At 35.1% G+C, this 13,178-nt stretch overlaps 1 protein-coding gene across 2 annotated transcripts in view; it reads right to left on the reverse strand.

Moving 5' to 3' along the window:
• TRHDE (thyrotropin releasing hormone degrading enzyme) overlaps positions 1-13,178 on the reverse strand; it is a 364,016-nt gene that overhangs the window by 144,921 nt on the left and 205,917 nt on the right. For both annotated transcript variants that reach the window (XM_073900656.1, XM_025883069.2), the window contains exon 6: positions 7,757-7,894. In XM_073900656.1, coding sequence (XP_073756757.1) covers positions 7,757-7,894 — 138 coding nt within the window. The remainder of the gene's footprint in view (positions 1-7,756; positions 7,895-13,178) is intronic.

Here is a 13,178-nt window from a genome sequence, read left to right on the forward strand (position 1 = left end):
TTCTACTCAATCAAGGAACAACATGGTCTTCCTTTTCTAAACCTCCTCTACAGAATGGTCCTTGTTTGCCTTTTTGTCATTACCTTCCCCCCTTCCCCTAAGAACTATATACTGTACATATTTGTCATAACACCTAAGATTCTGAGGTTGACATCCATAACTTTTTTCCAACCATCTTTTTTTTTTTTTTGGAAGCCCTCCTTCAGGTGATACCAGGGGCCTATTAATTATGTGGTCTACCTCTTATGCCAGAGGATAAGCTCATAACACATGCTAACTAGTCAGAATATCCATAGGAATTGTTCATCCTTTGGACGTAGGGATTGGCCAGTAGCGATCTATTACCTAATCAGGAAAAAATCATAGCCTTTTGTGGAAACAGATAGAGACTCTGTTGTGATGAAGGAAGTTTGCTCTTTCTCTGAGCTCGTTAGGATCACAAAGTTGAAGACTCTACCAGCCTAATTTCTTTGGGGCCACCTATCTAAGAATAATCTAGATAGAGATGAAGAATTAAGAAGCTGATAAAAGATTTCTGATGACGTTGTTAAAATACCTGGAGTCAACCATTACTAAAACTACTACTACATCTTAGATTTGTCAGTTATTCAGTCAACAAATTCCTTTTTATTGCTTAAGATGGTTTGAGTTAGGTGTCCACATTTAAAATGGATATATTGCTACTAATACTCAGTTACTGCACTGACTTATTTATATGCTGTCTCTCCTTTGTGCCTTATTGTTATATCCCTAGTACTTAGCACACAGTGCCTGGAATATGAGCAGAGGCTTATCAAATTATTTTGGAATGAATGCTCCAGCCAAACTGGTTGACAAAATATGGTAGTGTTTTAAGAACAATGGCTCTGGAACTTAAGTTCCTGGGAAACATATCCTTAGATTCACCATGACTCAATGTCCTCATCTTTAAAATGAGAATCATGAAAATAATAATCCAATAAGGGGATTATGAGAATTCAATGAGTTCACAGATGTAAAGTTTGGCAGAGTGCCTGGCACCAAGTAAGCATGCAACAAACGTTAGCAGTTGATATTACATATAGCTGTACAATTATCCATATTACCTGTCATACATCCCAGAATGACATGGTTTACCCATGCTACCTACAAAGTTAAATTGGTTACTGCATATTATCTACCTGCTAACTTACCTGATAGAAAGAGCCTGAGAGAAGCCAAGTCAGAGACATAGACTAAAGCACAAGGTGTACATCAAGGCCTGATACAGAGATTCTCATCTTAAGTCCCTGATATTTCAGCCAAATTGTTCTAATCTTTATTTTTCCACATTTACACTTGAAAATTATTTTTCAGATATACCAACAGTACCTGGGCCGCTATTTTTCACTAAATTTTTAGATGTTTGATTCAGTATGATGTGAGTGAATCTGAACAATGAGGGCTCATCAAGAAAGCATGATGAACAAGTAGACAGAAAATCAGTAAGGATATAAAAAACTCGAACACCTCTATCAACCAACTTGACCTGATTGGCATAATATATTCCAGTCAACAACAGTGGAATACACTTTCTCTTGAAGTGCATATGGAACGGTTACCAACAGACACCAAATTCCGGGCCATAAAACAAGCTTCATCTCTAAGAAAATTCAAGTCTTACAGAATATGTTTTACTGACCACACTAGAATTAAGTAAGAAATAAATAAGAGAAAAAAATTCTGGAAAATCTTCAAATATTTGTAAACTAAATAACACAAGTTAAATAACGAATGAGGCAACTAATAAATCAAATAGGAAATTTAGAAAGTCTCTTAAAGTGAATGAAAATGAAACCTCAATGTATCAAAATCTGAGAAATACCTTAGGCAGTACACTTAAGAGAAAATTTATGGAATAAACATCTAAATTAAAATAGAAGAAAGGTCTCCAATTAATAATCTGAACTTACACTTAAGAAACCAGAAAAAAGAATAAATCCAAAGTAAAAAAGAAGGAAATAGTAACGATTAGAGAGGAAATCTATGACATAGAAAGTAAGAGTAAGACTCAATTAAACCAAAGGCTGGACTTTGGAAAATGAAATGTATAAACTTCTAGCTACACTAATTAGAACAATAAGGATAAGACAAAAATTAACAATATCTGGAGTTAAAGAGGTGACGTTATTAGAGATTCTGTGGTTATTAAAAGGATAAGAGAATATCATGTACAACTTGATGCCAATAAATTAAACTTCTTAGATGAAATGAGCCAAATCCTATAAGAGATACAAAGCTTACTCAAGAAGCATAAATAACCTGAATAACCTGCTAATATTATCAAAATTAAGTTACTAGTTAAAAATCTTCCCATGAAGGAATTCCAGGCTATATTGGTTCACTTGCTGTACTGATAAATTCTACCACATATTTAACAACAATATATATGTGTATATATACACATATATATATACACACATACATAAATTCTATATAAATTCTCCCAGAAATTTGAAAAAAAATAAAAGGTAATAGTTTCTATGAGGCTAGCATTATAGTGATAACAAAACCAGAAAAAGATGTTACAAGAAAACAAAACTACAGACGCATATCCCTCATGAACATAGATACAAAATTTCTAAATAATGAAATAATTCACTATTATGAAAATAAGGGTCAGGTCACAAGTCGGGAAAAATATTATTTGCATATCATATATCTGATAAAGAACCTGTATTCAGAGTATATGAAGAATCTTCAAAAATCATAAGAGAGGTGCCTAGGTGGCTTAGTGTGTTAAGCGTCCAACTCTTGATTTTTGGCTCAGGTCATGATCTCAGGGTCATGAGACTGAGCGCCACAGCAGGCTCCACGCTGAGTGCAGAGTCTGCTTATCCCTCTCCCTCTGCTCCTCCCTCTGGCTCATGCTCTCTTTCAAATAAATACATAAAATCTTTTTTAAAAACCTCAGTAATAAGAAAACAAACAAATTAAAAAAAAACATGGGCAAAGGATTTGAACTGACTCTTCACTAATGAAGATATTTGAGGGAAAATATGCAAATGAAAAACTGGTCAATATCATTAGTGGTTATGGAAATGTAATATACAACTACAGTGAGATACCATTACAATATCTAAAATTAGGGGTGCCTGAGTGGCTCAGTCGTTTAAGTGTTTCAGCTCAGGTCATGATCTTGGGGTCGTGGTATTGAGCACCATGTTGGGCTCCCTGCTTAGCAAGGAGTCTGCTTCTCCTTCCCTTCTCCCCCTCCACTCCAGCTCATGCTCTCTCTCTCTCTCTCAAATAAATAAACAAAATCTTTTTAAAAATATCTAAAATTAAAAGAACTGATTATACCATGTTTATGTTGGTGAAGATGTGGAGAAAGTAGGACTTTGATACATGTTCAGCGGGAATATGCCATGATACAATGGTACAACTACAGTGGAAAACAGATCAGCAGTCTTAAAACATTGAACATACCTTCATATTACCTGGACATTCCACTTCTAGGTATTTACCCAAGAGAAATAAAAGCAAATATACATACAAAGACCTGCACACAAATGTTTATAGCAGCTTTATTTGTAACAGACAAAAACTAGAAACAACCCAAATATCCAGGAGAATGTAGAAATTGTATTGTATCCATATATTCTACACCATGAATGTATCTCAGAATCATTAGGTTGAGTGAAAGAGAGCAGACAAAAACAAGTACGAGTACATACTTAATGATTTCATTTATATAAAACTCTAGAAAATGCAATTTAATCGATAGTGAAAAAGTTGATCAATGAAGAAGAGAGGAGAGATGGGAAAGTGATTACAAAGAGGCATGAGAAAACATTTGATGGATATGCTCATTAAATGGATCATGGTAATGTTTTCACTGTGTATACATATGTCAGAATATATCAAATTGTACCTTTTAAACACGTACAGTTTACTGTATTTTAATTATACCTCAGTATAGCTGTTAAAACTTCCTTCTTGTGAAGTCTCCTTTGAAAATACTGTAGATCCATCATCACTTGAAAACACACAGGAAGGACAGAATTTTAGTGGTACTTAAAGCGTAAAGATACATAGATATGAAGACAAGCCCATAGCTAACATCATACTAAGTGGTGAAAGTTAAAAGCCTTTCCTCTAAGATCAGGAATGACAAGGATGCCCATTCTCACCATTTCTATTCAACACAGTACTAGAAATCCTAGCCATAGCAACTAGACAAGAACATAAAAAAAAATTAAAAAGGTATCTGAATCAACAAGGAAGAAGTAAAATTATCTCTTTGTGTAGATGATATGGTCTGATATATAGAAAACCCTAAAGACTCCACCAAAAATGCAACTAATACATTAATTCGATAGAACTGCAAGATACGAATTCAACATACAGAAATCAGTTGTGTTTCTATATGCTAACAATGAACTATCTAAAAGAGAAATTCAAAAAGCAATCCCATTTACAATAGCATCAAAGGCAAAGAATACATAGGGATACATTTAACCAAGGAAATGAAAGACTTGTACACTGAGACCATAAGACATTGATGAAAGAGATTGAAGAAGACACAAATAAATGGAAAGATATCAGATGATCTTGGATTGGAAGAATTAATACTGTGAAAATCTCTCTACTACCCAAAGTAATCTACAGATTCAATACAATCCCTATCAAAATTCCAATGGCATCCAATCCCATATCCTAAAGACTTCAAATAGCCAAACAATCCTGAGAAAGAAGAACAAAACTGGAGGCATCTCACTTCCTGATACAAGCTATATTACAAAGCTATACTGACCAAAACAGTATGGTACTGGCAAACCAAAACAAAAACAAAAATAGTTACAAAGAACCAGTAGAGCAGAAAGAAAAGAGAGTCTAGATATAAATCCAAGCATATGTGGTCAACTAATTTGTGACAAGAGCACCAAGAATACACAATGGGGTGTCTTTACAATAAATGGTCTTGAGAAAACTGGATATCCCTATGCAAAAGAATGAAACTGAACCCCTATCTTACACCACTCACAAAAGTTAACTAAAAATGGGGAGCCTGGGTGGCTCAGTTGGTTAAGCGACTGCCTTTGGCTCAGATCATGACCCAGGAGTCCCTGGATCGAGTCCCGCATTGGGCTCCCTGCTTGGCGGAGAGTCTGCTTCTCCCTCTGACCCTTCCCCCTCTCGTGTGTTCTCTCTCTCTCATTCTCTCTGTCTCAAATAAATAAATAAATAAATAATCTTAAAAAAAAGTTAAAAATGAATCAAATATTTCAATATAAGGCCTGAAACCATAAAACTCCTAAAGGAAAACATAAGGGAAAAGATCCTTGACTTCAGTCTTGGCAATGAATTCCTGGATAAGACACCAAAAACACAGGCAACAAAAGCAAAATAAACAATTGGGATTATATCAAACTAAGAGCTTTGGCACAGCGGGGCGCCTGGGTGGCTCAGTTGGTTAAGCAACTGCCTTCAGCTCAGGTCATGATCCCAGGGTCCTGGGATCGAGCCCCGCATCGGGCTCCCTGCTCAGCCAGAAGCCTGCTTCTCCCTCTCCCACTCCCCCTGCTTGTGTTCCCTCTCATGCTGTCTCTCTATCTCTCTGTCAATTAAATAAATAAATAAATAATCTTTAAAAAAAATAAAAGCTTTGGCACAGCAAAAGAAACAATCAATAAATGGAAAAGGCAACCTACAATATGGGAGAAAATATTCCCAAAATATATATTGGATAAGGGAGCAATATATACAAAATGTATAAAGAACTCACACAAATCAATAGCAAAAAACCCCACAAATAATCTATTAAAAATGGGCAAAGGACGTGAATAGACATTTTTTCCCAAAGAAGACAGAAAATTGATCAAATGACCCATATAAAAAGGTGCTCAACATCACTAATCATCAGGGAAATGCATACCAAAACCACAATGAGACATTACTACATAAATGTTAGAATGGCTACCATCAAAAAGATAAGAGATAGGGGGCACCTCGCTGGCTCAGTCAGTAGAGCATGCAAGTGACTCTTGATCTTGGAATTGTGAGTTCAAGCCCCATGCTTGAATTGCACTATTAGGTATTTATCCAAAGGATACAAACATAGTAATCCAAAGTGGCACACCTCCCAATGTTTATAGCAGCAATGTCCACAACAGCCAAAATATGAAAAGAGCCCAGATGTCCACCAACTGATGAATGGATAAAGAAGATGTGATATATAAATACAATGGAATATTACTCAGCCATCAAAAAGAATGAAATCTTACTATTTGCAATGACATGGCTGGAACTAGAGGGTATTATGCCGAGTGAAATAAGTCAATCAGAGAAAGACAAATACCATATGATTTTACTCATATGTGGAATTTAAGAAACAAAACAGATGAACATAGGGAAAGAGAAGGAAAAATAAAATAAGATGAAAATACAGAGGGAGGCAAATCATAAGAGACACTGAACTCTAAGAAACAAACAGGCTTGCTGGAGGGGAGGTGGTTGGGGGAAGAGGTAATTGGGTGATGGGCATTAAGGACGGCATTTGATGTAGTGAGCATGGCGCGTTATATGCAATTGATGAATCACTAAATTCTACCCCTGAAACTAATAAAGTATGTGTTAACTACACTGAATTTAAATAAAAAAATTTAAAAATATATATAATAAAAAAACCTCATATATAAAAAATAATATATATTTTAAATTTTGATATTTTACATCAATATTTTAACATATATTTTAAGTATGGTTCTATACTTCCACTTATTTTTCCAAATCATCAAAAACCCTTTTACAGCCAATGCAATGATCAGTGACTTAAAAAGATATTTTCTAACAGAATTTGTATATGTAAAGATACAATCTTTACATATTGTAGCATATAGATAGTCATTTCCGGAGTACAAAACCAAAATCCAAATTAGTGTAGCAAGGAATCCTGATGAATCATTATTTGACCTCTAGTTGTAAATAGAAATATTTCAGGAAAAATATTAGCAACAGTTTTAAAAACTTAAAACATTTATAAATCAATAAAGTACATGGAAATGCCAGTAAATGCAATTCAATCTACACCAAAGATGAAGTAGACTTTAACACTATTTTGATAATTCCCAAGCAGCTACAAGTATTAAACAAAGAGATATACATACTTATGTTAAATTAGAACAACTAAGGGATAGAGAAAGGAAAAATCTTAATCCACATAATAATGGGAAAAAGTTCAGAGTGTGTCTTATTTCTGTGTCTAATCCTTGGTCCAAAATCTTTGTCAGTCAAAGTAGTCTTTAAAATTTCACTTATCATGATTATTATCCAAGAAAGATCTTTAATCCCCTAAATATCCCTTAAACAATGTTTATAAAATATATATGTCGCTGCCTACAACCATTTGTATCAGCAAAGCAAAATAAGTATTTAAGGGGTACTGATGACAAATAATCTGTCACTGTGTAGGTCAGCTCTCTTATTAATAATAATAAAACCTGACACTGACACAACACCATTTGTACAGCGATTTCATATCAAGACTCCAATCATTTATTCATTAATACTCCCAACATTTCTTTACATTGTTTGGCAAACATTCATTTCCATCTTGCTGATTTATAAAGCAAAACCCTAACTCATAAAATGACATGAACCTAGTGACTCTCTATTTTCTAACTCGGTCCATTTCTACCTGCCAGGAGGACGAGAAGAATACATCTCGCATGAAATAGTTTGGCTGCCCTGGGATTGTGAAACATCCAATTGGCACTTGGGTCTTATCTATTCCCACCTTTTTATAGGCGATCCAGTCAAACACCCTGTCAATATCTGTTGCCTGTAGCACTTCCTGTGATACTGGATGGGAACTGGCCAAGCCGTCAAGCAGCATCACTTCATGCAGAACATCCGTCAGAAACCTCTGTTTTTCCTGCAATACAGTAGACGGGGCAATATCATAGGTGGTTCATGGTTATGACAGAATGCGTGTGACAACATGAACAGAATGTGTGTTACTTCACTGATGATGCTTATAGGCCTACGTGGTGAGACTGAACTCCAAAGAGAACCCAGTAAATAAAATGCCTCTAAGTTACTCTAAAATGGTGGTTGATTTGAGCACAACATGAAACAAAATCAATGGGCTACAATGGGCCCTAAATAGATTTAAAAACAGTGGACGATGCCTTCACAGAGGCTAGAGCAAATTCAGACAGTGGGCATGTAAATGAAACAGACTAAGCTTGTTTGTGTGTTCTACAGGATCAAGGGGACAATTCCAGTCCCAAATAACCTTTTTGGCTAAGCTCATCAGAGGAATAAGAACTAAATTTCTGGATTTCAGGGCCATTTTGCTATGTATACCACTTATTGGTAATACCATTTGAACACCTTATTCTCTCTCTCACTGATCTGTCCACTTTTCTTCCCTCCTCCCCTGACCTCATTTTCTCACACACACATACACACACAAACACACACATACATACACACACACACACACACACAGGCCATTTATCTTCTGAAAGAATCTCAGGAGACCACAACAAATAGCAAAAGGCATATTGACATAAAACTGTAATATTTGTGGATATACATGCGACTTCAGGATAATGAACATAAAGTGGAGAGCAATAGGTATTAATAACCATTACCATAAAGTTGTGAAAACAAACAAAATCATAAGACTTCTATTCTGTGTGATGTTTAGACCTTTGTATTTACTCTGATAAAAGCTTATTTGTTATGTTAGAAATAAACTGTAAAGAAAAAGTACTTCTCTGTCGTTTTGTTTTAAGGAGCCTGCTTTAAGGAAATAGCTTGGGTTTTGTTAACAAAAATGCTGGCAGCTATTAGTCCTCCTGGCCTCCTGCCTTCATTGAGGGAGGAGGGAGAGACAAAAGAAGTTCCAAGAGATAACAAGGGCTAAACAGTCCCTAGGTAGTTGGGACCTGAGGAGTATCATTACAGAGATTAAAGACCGCAACACTTAAATTCCTATAGCTAATTCTGAGCTCACTCCTGGAGCCTCCTAGTTTTGAGCCAGCAGATAAACAGCATGTTATTTCTGAGTGAATTGTAATTTCAAGCCGGGAGTACACCAATCCTGGATTTTTACAAAAATGGAAATGGAGAATAACTATGCTAAAAAAGGAATAGTTAACTAGGCATTATATATGTGTGTTCTTTTAAAGCATCTTACTTCATCATCATTTGTTCAATGATTTAGTATGTTTAATCAATAATTTAATTAGTTCTCCAGCCAACTGTATACTATAATGTTTATTTCTAATAGGATATTTTTATAGTCTGTGGACTATAGATCTAATTTCTTCAGTCCTTTTTTGGTCTGAGAGTTTCACACCAGTGGTCCATACTCCATGGCACTGAACTGGGTTTGAACGGTCCCAGAAGTCTGCTCCAGACAGTAAGAGCCCACGGTGAGAAGTCCAAACTTACAACAAACTGACAATTATGACATAAACTGATACTGCATTTCTTCTCAAATTAAGTTCCTAATTCAAGACAAATTAAGGAGAGTGAAATTGGCCCTTGTGATTTAAAATTTTAAGACTAAAAAGACAGATGGCCTACACTGAGAAAGTAAGAGAAAATCATGTTTCCAAAATGAAAATGTTAATGTTAATTTTAAGCAGGTATGCAATCTTGTTACTCATTCAATTTAAAAATGCACATTAAAACTATTTGATATTGAAATTAATGGGTGGGAACATGGAATATATCATTATACTTCAGCTTGAACAATGAACACTTTTATTTATAAGAAATACCAATTGAATATGTGGTTTTCATTCTGAAGGAAAAATAATATTCAATTCTTTAAATAGTGATTGCCCACTCCATTATGTAACTCAAACGTCTGATTGAAACCACAGTGTAAAATAAACTTAAAGTAGTGTTTTATTTGAATCCTAATTTTTAATATTTAACAACAATAAATATATATGATCAATATGAAAATTTAGTCCACATATCTTAGTTTGCTAGCAATGTGATTTTTAAATGATATAAAGTAAATGGCTAAGTAATTACAAATGTGAAACCTAAGGTAAATTTCTAAAATGAAACTCTCTTGTTTAAGGAAATATAAGTTATACATGATATGTTGCTTCATGCTTCTGGAGGAAAACAAAAACACCAAACCTTTGCCCCATCGGTAGAATTTCAAGAAACTGTTTAAGTTTAGTAACGTTGAGTCATTAGCCAATTGTTGGAGAAAATGACATTGTGTAACTGAGAAACAAAAGGCATTAAAAGAGATTAAAAGAGAGGAGAAAAAAAGAAGAAGAAAGAAAAGCCTGGCAGAACACTCACAAAACTCAGAAGAGAGAACACTTTAAATTAAGGAAGAAAAAAAAATTCTAGCCAGAGGCAAACCCAATTTAAGAAAACTACAAAGAGATTCCAGGAGAGAAGGTGCCAATTTTTTATCAAAACCTGTGTCATATTAAAAAAAAAAAAGGTCTTAGCTTATTAGTCACCTGTTAGCGCCCTCCCCCCTTGATCCACAACAACAATAATAGTAACAGCAACAATTACAAAGTATTGATTAATTGCCTACTGTCAACCTGAGACCATGAAAGTTTCAAAATAAAGTTCAAGAAATCCTGGCTCTAATATGAGATAAGAGACCAAACACTGAACAAAATAATGGTTTTCTGTTACACACTAGAAATGCCAAAGGAAATCTGAGGAAAAAAATCTGTAAAATGGATTTATACAAAGTTTAATGGAAGAAGTAGGGCGCCTGGGTGGCTCAGTTGGTTAAGCGACTGCCTTCGGCTCAGGTCATGATCCTGGAGTCCTGGGATCGAGTCCTACATCGGGCTCCCTGCTCAGCGGGGAGTCTGCTTCTCCCTCTGACCCTCTTCCCTCTTGTGCTCTCTGGCTCTCATTCTCTCTCTCTCAAATAAATAAATAAAATCTTTAAAAAAAAAAATCAAAGTTTAATGGAAGAAGTAGAATTTGTTCTGATCCTTGAAGGAACTTTAAAGGGGTGTGTGTGTGTGTGTGTGTGTGTGTGTATGTGTGTGTGTGTGTGTGTAGGAAATAATATATTTATGGTGTATATTTAACAGCTTTTATTCTAGTTCATATTTTAACGTCACCATGATAAGCTATTCTATCAAAGCAGCACAACAAGGTAAAATGTGGAACTTTAAAATTTGTTTAAATAAGTTTAATGTTAATAGTAAGAATAAGTCCTACCACTCTAATATAGACCCTTCTTGGAGTTGTTGCAATATGTGTCTACATTTAAACAGTTCAAATAATACCAAATATATCATTTTGTATTGAACTATTTTCAAAAAGATATTACATTTGAATTTTTGGAGAATAGTGAAAAGATTTTTCAGGTAGGTAAAGAAAGTGTGAATAAACTCAGAGTTGAGAATATCACATGGAAAAAAAGAAAGCCCCCCTTATTTTTTTTTATTCGTTCATTTAACAAATATGTATTCAATTCCTACTCTGTGCCAGATATGGTGCTGTGTCTGGGGAGGAAATATAAGACTGAAACTTAGTTCCTAACCTTAAAGAACTCAAAAGTGTAAGAGAAAGATCAATAAACAGCTAACTGTATTATAATATGATGGATGTTATAAAACACAAAGGATGAAATGATTAATTAGTTCAGAAAAGGCTTCACAAGGGAAGTGACATTAAAGTGGGTTGTTGAAGGGTGAAGCGTTACTTAGATGAATGGGGGAAGCAGCTTTTTAAAAAAGGACAAATCCAGGCAGAGAAAACATGAAAAAAAGTTCCTCTGTGTGAATCCTTAGTTACCAGGTAGAAGAGTTTGGTCTTAATAAATAGGCAGTAGCAGGCATAATGACATAATAAAAGTAGTGTCTTAGGAAAATTAACTTATCTGTGGTATACAGGGAGGCTTGATGTATGCAGAGACGGGAGGTAGAAAGTGGCTATGGTTCTCAGAGGGGAGGTGGTGATGATGTGTTAGAACAAGGTGCTGCCGAAGGACTGTTGTATCTGAGAGATATTTTGAGTGAAAAAATCCACCAATGTTGATACCTCAATGCCCTGGCTCCCTTAGCAGATGATGGAGAGAAAGTATTAAGAGATGACTTGATGGAATTTTTTTAAAGTGGGGGGGTGGAAGCTACTGAAAGAAATGGAGTAGTGGAAAAAAGTTTGCTTTGGAGGGCAAGTTAAAACGATCACTTTTAGACATGTCACAGATAATGCGACGGTAAACACCCAAAAAGCAATATGCTACAGGCAACTGAAAGTAAAGGCCTGCATCTAAGGAGCAAGTATTAATCAACTTTTGGCAGTAAATTGTAGTTCATATAAAAATATAAATAAAATCTCAGAATCTACTCTTCTTTTATTATTTCTTACAATATTAGCATTTCATAGACTGGTGTTTAGTAACATTCATAAAGGGAGTTATTAAGGAGGGCATGTATTGCATGGAGCACTGGGTGTTATACGAAAACAATGGATCATGGATCACTACATCAAAAACTAATGATGTATTGCATGGTGACTAACATAATACAGTAAAATAAAATTAAAAAAAAGAATTCTTATTGCAGCATTAGATACACTTGACTAATTATATTCCTTAACATCTCAAAATGGCTTCTGCCTGGACATGTCAAATTCTAAAGGGTTAACAGTGAATATGCCTGGTCCAGCCACAGGCATGGTGATGAGTAGGAAAACAGGAGGTACTATCATCAAGTTTCTACAGGAAGTCTGAGTAGTTTTAGTGAAGAGCAATATAAGGTGGACACTTTTTCACCAGGAAAGAAAGAAAAACAATCAGAGACTAATCTGAATCAAGATCAAAGAAAAGTCAGATACATCAAACCAGACAAAGATGACAGCCAAGCCTGAGCCAATTCAAGTAGTGGTGAGGTGCTCATAGGCATGAAAAGAGCAAAAAAAACAATTCTCAGGGCAGCAGTGGATTCTATCAGAGAGGCCACAAGGACTCAATTTTCTAGGAGGATGGATATGAACACAAATGGCTCTTTGGTATTCCTGGGAGAAAAGGCAGGTGCGCTCCCGCGAAGTTGATGAAAGTGTCCTATGCTCAAAGTAAAGTATCTGCCACTCACTAGCTGAGTTACTCAATATTTTTAGACTTCAGCACCTTCATTTGTAAACATATGTGGTTGTGAAGATTAAATAAGAGAATTTGTTCTACAAATATTTATTGAGCA

This window comes from Callorhinus ursinus, unplaced genomic scaffold (genome assembly GCF_003265705.2).
Source record: "Callorhinus ursinus isolate GAN/ISIS: 27379988/994484 unplaced genomic scaffold, GSC_fseal_2.0 scaffold14, whole genome shotgun sequence".
Lineage (NCBI taxonomy): Eukaryota > Metazoa > Chordata > Mammalia > Carnivora > Otariidae > Callorhinus > Callorhinus ursinus.